We start from the raw sequence: 7,943 nt of genomic DNA, 5'->3' as shown, positions 1-7,943 counted from the left end.
GGGCGGGGCTGTCGCGCGCCGCCGCTCTTTGCAACTCCCCCTCGTTTCCCCCCCCCCATCCCAGGTCGGCGCCATGGCTGCCCTGGCGCTGCGGCGGGGCGCGATCGGCGGCAGGAGGGCACTCGGCACCGCGGCAGGTCGGTGGCCCGCGGACGGCGGGGGCGGGGAGGAGAAAGAGGGGGAGGCCGCGAGGACCGGGAGGTTCCCTCCGCCCTCGCGGGGCTTTGCGGGACCTTCGAGGCGGCTTTGAGAACGGCGCGGGGCAGCGTGGCAGCTCCGTTCCCGGCACACGTGCCACCTGGCCCTTTGCGGAGCTCAGCTCTTGGGGCCTGCGGGTTGGGTCATGGGCTCGGCGTTATTTGTTTGGAATCATAGAATGGTTTGGATTGGAAGGGACCTTAAAGATCGTCCAGTTTCAAACCCCATGCCATGGGCAGGGATGCTTCCCACCAGGTCAGGCTGCCCAAGGCCCCATCCAACCTGGCCTTGAACACCTGCAGGGATGGGGCAGCCACAGCTCCCCTGGGCAACCTGTGCCAGTGCCTCACCATGAGGAAACTCCTCCTTATGTCAAGTTTAATCTGCACTCCTCCAGTTTATATCCATTGCCCCTAGTCCTATACTGCAAGACTTTATAAACAGCTCCTCCCCGTCTTTCCTGTAGCCCCTTCAGATACTGTAAGGTCGCTATAAGATCTCCTCAGAGCCTTCCCTTCTCCAGGCTGAATATGCCCAACTCTTAACCTGTCCTTATAGCAGATCATGATCTGCTATATGATCATCTTTGTCACACTCCTCTGGACCTGTTCCAAGAGTTCCATATCCTTCTTATGTTGAGGGTTCCAGAACTGGACACAGTACTCCAGATGAGGTCTCACAAGAGAGGAATAGAGGGGCAGAATCACCTCCCTCGACCAGGAGGTGTTTAACGTAGTGTTGGGCAGAAGCTTGGAGCAGCAGAATTTTGCAATTCGTTAATTCAGTTTGCTGAATTTCTACTTCCTTAGTTTCATAGCTTAGTGTCATAGGAAGAACTCAGTGTAAAACCAAATAAAAGATCCTCCAAGGAAAAGGGGGGAGATGGATATGATGGCTGGAATGTGCAGGTGCTGCAGACCATCCCAGAGAACTTAGGTAGCCAAACTGCTTTTAACCTCAGGCGTGCTGTAACCCTCTAAAAGGAATGTCAGTATTTATATACTCCTTCAGGCAATGCTAGAGAACATGGAGGTGATTCAATACACCAGCATGGCTTCTCCAAGGGCAAGTTCTGTATGACCAATCTAGTGGCTTTCTATGATGGGGTAACCACAGCAGTGGACACAGGAAAAGCAAGGGATGTGATCTGTCTGAACTTCTGCAATGACTTTGACGCAGTCCCCCGCATCCTTCTGTCTGAATTTGAGAGATATGGATTTGATGGATGGACTGTTCGGTGGATAAGAAATTGGTTGGAAGGTCATGTTTAAAGAGTAGTGGTCGATGGCTCGAAGTCCAGATGGAGATGAAGATAAAAACTTTCATGTGCAATAGTAAAAAACTTTTAGTGTTAGCAGATTTTCAGATAAGGACTTTAAGGTAGTAGCTATGGATTATATGTAACACACTAATGTTTATTTTTTAAATCCATCATGTTTTTTTAACATTAATTTTTACAGCGTTCTGCATATATTTATCTTCCTTCTACTAATTTTATCCTGCTTTCCTTAGTGCATCTTCAAGACCTCATCATCTGTGAGTGATACACAAACATGGCTTATTCTTCCACCTGATGCACTTTCCGTTTTCTTTCAAAGCTATAACAGTCTTGAGCAGATTTCAAATTTACAGAGACTATTTAGAAGAAACACGTGAGTGAACTCTGCAGTTCACGGGAGAAGCAAAAAAAAAGGAGATGATAAAAAAGAGATTATTTCCAAATGGGCAACTTCCTTTTATTTCCAATGACACAGATCTTTACACCTGGAAATAATAACCATCCTTTTTATAATAACCAAAGCCTTTTTGTACATATTCGTCTATTATGCTTGTGGTTTTATGCCTGCATTTAAGTAACTGCTAGCATTTTATTAAAAGGGTCTGTGTGCACAAAGAAGCTGTCCATTATTGTTGTTTAGAATTTTTTTCTACCATTACAAATGTATTGCTTTCTTAATACAGAATCCAGGTTTGAGAAGATTTGTTCCATGCTGAAAAAAACATTTAAGGGAAAACTTTTCCTTTTATGAGGTAGTGGCCCATCCACATGTGAGGAATCTTGAACTGGTAGCTGCTGCTGACAGCTGTGTCATAGTCAGTTTAATGCATCCAGCTCAGTAAATGTGACAGAAAAACATCATATCTAATAAAATGTTAATTTATTTAGAGATATCTAGGAAACCTGGCTAATGTAGCTATTTCTTTCTTCGTTAGGTAAGAGATACCTTCTTTCTGCGGCCTATGTGGACAGCTCAAAGTGGGAAAGTAGACGGAAAGAGGAGCATAGCCTGGGTAAGAAAAGTTTGTTTCTTTCTTTCCACTTTGACTTAATTAACTGCAACTTGGACTTGTTTTAGACTAACTCATCATCTATAAATGCTTCAAAATAAAAAAATGCATGGAGCAAAATGCTTCTGAGGTACTACATCAAAGTCTGCTCAACTTGTTAAAAATCTGTCATATACATTCAAAGCTGTTATGCAGAAACACATCAGAATTTGCAGATTTAACTAATGTTTGGTTTCTGCTTTTCTCTTTCACAAAATCTAAAGCTTTTATGAATGTCATAGTTGCATGTCTGACAGCTAAGACTGTCTCTGATTGTCCTTTTCACTGGCATTGTTTTAATTATAATGCAGTTCAAAAGAAGACCTATCAGTATTATGGCAGATTTTTGTTTAAAAACATGATAAACATTTTCTTAAAAGATACTTTCCTCAGAGTTTTGTAAGACCGGAAGTTGCATTTTTTGTTGAAATTCTAGATTATTTCTTTTTGGGAACAATTTTATTTCTGAGAAATTGTATGTTAAACTGTATCTGCATATGGTGCTGAGATATCTTGTGTGAATTGCATAGCTAAATTCTTTGGCTAGCTTAAATTTGAAGTGACATTCCACCATTTTTGATAACTCTGTTAAATAGAAACCATTATGCAAAACAAATTTCTATGCTAAAGATACACATGCACCATTTTTGTACCACAGCTGTTTTGGATTACTACATAATCTTTGTCTTCCATTTTTCATTCCTGGGCCCCTGAACTGTATTTGTTAATTGTAACACAGATACTAAGGCTGAAAGAAGAATCAGTAGTGAAATTCAAGGGCATTTTTCAGGCAGGAAGACACACAAAATGATCAGAATAATGTTTTCTATGCAGTAGTTTGTTTCTGGTTTTTGTATGTAGACAGCTAGGTTGGTGTAGTCAATGTACTTTACCTGGGCCAGAAACAGCTGGTGGGTGCTCACTACTGTAGCTTGGATCCTGCAAAGACTGTTAATATGTTGTAACCAACTCTTTACTGGCTGTTAGATTGCTTATGCAGTATTTTTGGAGCTGGAGCCACAGATTGGTGCCCTGGGATGCACTTGCACTGGTCAGTTCCAGATGAAAAATAGTTCTTATTTTGACGAACATCGTAGGCAGTAGAAATCCGCTGTAGAAGAAAACATTACTTTGCAAATGCCAGTACAGTTCATGGTTTTGGCTTTCACCAGGCCTGGCAAGACCTTTCACGACTGTTTGGCAAGCATAGTTCTTGCTACTGCTCTGCCAATGATCTTGATCCCAAGCAGATGTCTGTTTCATACTTTTTAAAGAACTGCTTTGCATTTTTATTTTGTGCTCACAGAAAAGAGAAAACAAGTTAACATGGTGTCAGCTGTATTAGCATTTTCAAAGATGAGGTGGCCCTGCAGACATCTACTCTATAGCTATCAGTTGTATGGTTGCATGTACAATCTTGTTTGTAGTAACTGGTGGTTGTAGCTAGAGTTCCTTGTGTTGAGATGCTGTTTTATTTGTGTATTTCACTGTTTCATAACTGTTACTCTGCAAAACTATGTTGTGAGAATACATTTAAAGGTAAAAGAAGTATTTCTAATTGAAAGTCAGTTCCGTTTATCTGCTGCAGTGATGTGGTGCCATCTCAGACTCAAACTCATTTACTGTGTCTACAAGATACACTTTATTATCTTCTTCATAGTCTCAGTTTATCATTCCAAGTGTGAATGAATTTAGCAACTTTCAGTACTGAAAAAATGTGGGAAAGAGGAAGTACTGAAGCAGATTTTTTCAAAAAGATAAGAATTGAAAATGCGTAATATGGAACTTACTGCTGGTGGGAAGACAGCCTGCCTAGAAGTAGTTTGAATTTCACTTATGAAAAATGAGATATCAAGGAAATGGGAGGCGTGTCTGGATTTTGATTCTTCAGTTGGTTCATCACTAATGACGGTAAAATTAGGTGACAGTAGGCATCTTGATGAGAAAAATAGCAATTACCAGAATCCCAGAGGGTGGGAGAATCCAAGTGAGACAGGAAATGTCTTTTTATTAGAAAAACTCATGGTACCCAAAACGGCTCATCTGCAACACCAGGTGGCAGTGCTACCCTTACAGATGTGAATAATTTCCATTTAAAGTCCTCTCAGGTACAGAGCTGTAGTTCTTTCCCAAAGGTGCTAGGGATGGTGAAATACTGAGAAATGTGAAATGTATAAATTTATAAGGCAAAGTACTTGCTTCAGTCTTCCCCTATATTTTAATTGGGTCTTTAAAATAAATCAAAGCTTTCTCCATGTAGAAAACTAAATATTAGCCTGTGAGTTAAGGTGTAAGCTCTGTCCATCACTCCCAGAACAGGTAAGCTATACATCACAGTTGTATAGGCTTTCCTGTTGCTGCCTTGTCACTGGATTTCAACCCTGTCCTGGATTAACCATTTTTTTTTAGAATAGAAGGATAGTGATCTTATATGGTGGCCAATACACCGCTTGTTAATGTGTCGTCATGGTGTGGATAGGTACACAGTGGAAATCAAACTGAAACAGCGGTGATTTTTTTTCAGGCTGCCAGACTGGTATTAGATGTCATAACCACTGACTTGGAAGATGAGGGTCAATATTTTTCTGGTCATTGTCCTGAATCAGCCTGTTGCAGGCAGCAAGACATCGAGTTTCTGTGAATAATCGAAAATAAAAATGAACATGAAATCTGAGATACCAGTATTCTAGAGACCACTGTGATGTCATGTCCAGAAGTATTGCTATTATTGAATAGAAATTTATGGAGCAAACTTGGTTTGCAAAAGGTAGCTGAATCATTTCTAATCATGAACATAAGAAATCTAGTTTTAGGTGCTCTTCAAAGAAGACAAACCAGGAAAGAATTACTCATTGTGTAGAAAATTATTCATCTCTAGAAGCTACAGCAGAAATGGCAATTTGTCAGGAAACAAAGCTATATTTTCCATTGTCTTGATTTGTCTTCTATTCTTTAAGATTAATGAGCTACAGTTTTGTTGTGACTCTTATACTGGAGCTGGTAGATAAGTGTTTCATGTTGCTTTACATGCCAGAGTTATGATGGAGAGTTGCAGCTTTGTAGACAGCACTAGAAGGTTGATCATTAGAATTCTGTGTGTGAATTCTCCTAGAGGAGGCCTGCGTATGAGTGGCTACAAGTCTTGGGATCTTGCACTCATGACATTGTATTAATGTGGCTTATATTCAATTTAAATACTCAGTGTTTCTTGAAACGGGCTCATCTTCATGAGCATCTAGATAAAAGAAGTGCCAAGCTCAGGAGTTGAGTATGGTCCCCAATGGTCTTAGGTATCACCTTCCATTTTTCAGAGGGCAATGCATGACAAAAATAGTTCTGAAATAGATATATTAACTCCTAGCCTGTGCAATTGTCTGTCTCAGGCCCAAATTGCTTTGTCATCAAACACAGCAGATTTTGGGGAGAATACTTTTTTCTTAGCTGTCTCAAAATGCAGGTGAAGAATGTGGGATGATGGTTGGCTTAGTATGTTTAGGCAAGGATATAGCCAGTTCTTCATTCCTGACAAGTTAACTTGGCTGCAGTATTCATTCTCTGTAACTTCTAACACTACTGGTAATGCCCCCAAAGTCTTTACCTGTGTGCTCCATCTTAACCTCTGTGAGTGCTAGAGACATGGGTAATATACAGTCAAATACAGATACTTCGTGTAAGGATATTCTTACAGAAATTTATTTACCATTACCACTAAATAGCAGATCAGCTTTGTAATCTGATACAGCATGGCTCTCATCAGGCCACGTTAACTCAGCAACCTGTGCTGTATTTCATAGGAGCCAAAATTTGCCTCAGTAACCTTGTCCTTTGCTTTCATGGTCATGAAATGCTTGCATTCCCTCAGCCAGAATAAATGCATGTGAGATATGTTCCTTTTGTGTTTTGAAGAACACTTTAAAATGCCTCAGGAAGGAAGGTGTTAGGTAAACACAAAGCACTAGTCTGAGAATCAACCATTTTATTCCAAATCAAACTCTGTCATTTTACTGCAGCAAAAAGCTTCGCACATGTATTATTGTTTGAGAGTGTACCTGTAAGGTCAGAGTAGTCTTGAATGCCATTCACACTGTTAGAACTGTATACCCTTCAATGTTCACCGGTGGTACAGGTGTGTTTTTAAAATCACAGTGATCCCGCTTGTTTTGTGGATGGAATGTAGTTGGACTGCGTCCCTTGGTGACACATTGTGTTACCGGTTCAGTATTGCTTCCTGCCTCTGACAATTTTGCTGGTGTGGAAGACTTAGTCAGTCCTGTTGTGGTGCTCACCTTACATTTCATTGATAGTTGTAGAGGTCAGACTATGTTTTTGGAAAATTAGTTCTAAAGCAAGCCAACCTGTCAGATCTTGAAGGATGGCAAATGAGACTAATCGAGAGGTGTCAAAGGAGGGACTGGTTTAGTAACTGTTGGAGTCTTGGGGTGTAAAGGATGAAGCAAGGTGCTAACAACGCAGAGGGAATATGTTGTATTCCTGGTCCTGGGAAATGTAGGAGAATAGAATAAAAGAATATGATTGGACATCTCTAAATTTTATAGATTGGATATCACCATTTCATGTCTTAGCTAAGAATCAAACAGCTGACACTAAACATACAATAAACAGCTTATTCTTCCTGAGTTGTCATTCTTTTCCAGGAAAGTACAAAGCTAAAAGTCCAGGTTAAATTAATTTAACTTCCAATTAAATTCATTAAGTACAGTGATTGGCTACCTGTTCAACAGTCAAAAGCTTCAAGTTGCTGTATGGCAAAATTAATATTGGTATATGACTGCTGGAGCAGAATACTATGAAGTTAGTAAGGTACTTCGATTAACAGAACTTTGGATTGCTGTTTGTGACTGTAGGGTTTTTGTTAGTATGGTAGTGCTGATTTCTGTGTCTCATTATTTTGCTGTAAAGGGCAAAACCATGGCAAAATCACTGTCCAGCTCTTCTAGGCTTGAATAGCAAGTGTGGATTTTAGAGACATCTGCTCTTTTTTTTTCTTAGGAATAATATTGGTTATACTAATTTCAGCCAACACTTTATAGTGTATTTTGCTATTCCTCCCTTGTCTTTCTTAATATCATCACATTGAGAAACTTCCCATGTAATTTTTTCTGTATTTAACAATAACTGAAAGTACTGTTTTCATAATACTTCTAAGTGAGCTATTAACAAGGAACCAGAATTTGATTTCATGGAGAGAGGTTCTCCTGTAGGTTTTATGATGACTTTACAGATTTTACTGTAATGCCAGTTAATTAAACATATTCTTTTTCTGTTTTCTCCAGCTGACTTGGCCCACCTAATGGACAGAACCTATGACAGAAAGCTGCCTGTCAGCTCTTTGACGATAGCTCGGGTAAGGAAATAAATCCCAGTTATAAAGTGATGGAAGTGACAGTGGGTTGCTT

The 7,943-nt window shown here is 40.1% G+C and overlaps 1 protein-coding gene across 1 annotated transcript in view; it reads left to right on the top strand.

Moving 5' to 3' along the window:
- The first annotated feature begins 16 nt into the window (after window positions 1-16).
- The window catches only part of MRPS27 (mitochondrial ribosomal protein S27), a 52,572-nt gene continuing 44,645 nt past the window's right edge, over window positions 17-7,943 (top strand). Inside the window, exons 1-3 of the mRNA XM_054054118.1 lie at window positions 17-137; window positions 2,413-2,490; window positions 7,821-7,891. Coding sequence (XP_053910093.1) covers window positions 74-137; window positions 2,413-2,490; window positions 7,821-7,891 — 213 coding nt within the window. The 5' untranslated portion in view covers window positions 17-73. The remainder of the gene's footprint in view (window positions 138-2,412; window positions 2,491-7,820; window positions 7,892-7,943) is intronic.

This window comes from Cuculus canorus, chromosome Z (assembly GCF_017976375.1).
Source record: "Cuculus canorus isolate bCucCan1 chromosome Z, bCucCan1.pri, whole genome shotgun sequence".
Classification (NCBI taxonomy): Eukaryota; Metazoa; Chordata; class Aves; order Cuculiformes; family Cuculidae; genus Cuculus; species Cuculus canorus.
The sequence above is the reverse complement of the archived record's forward strand: the minus strand, read 5'-3'. Positions and strand labels throughout refer to the sequence as shown.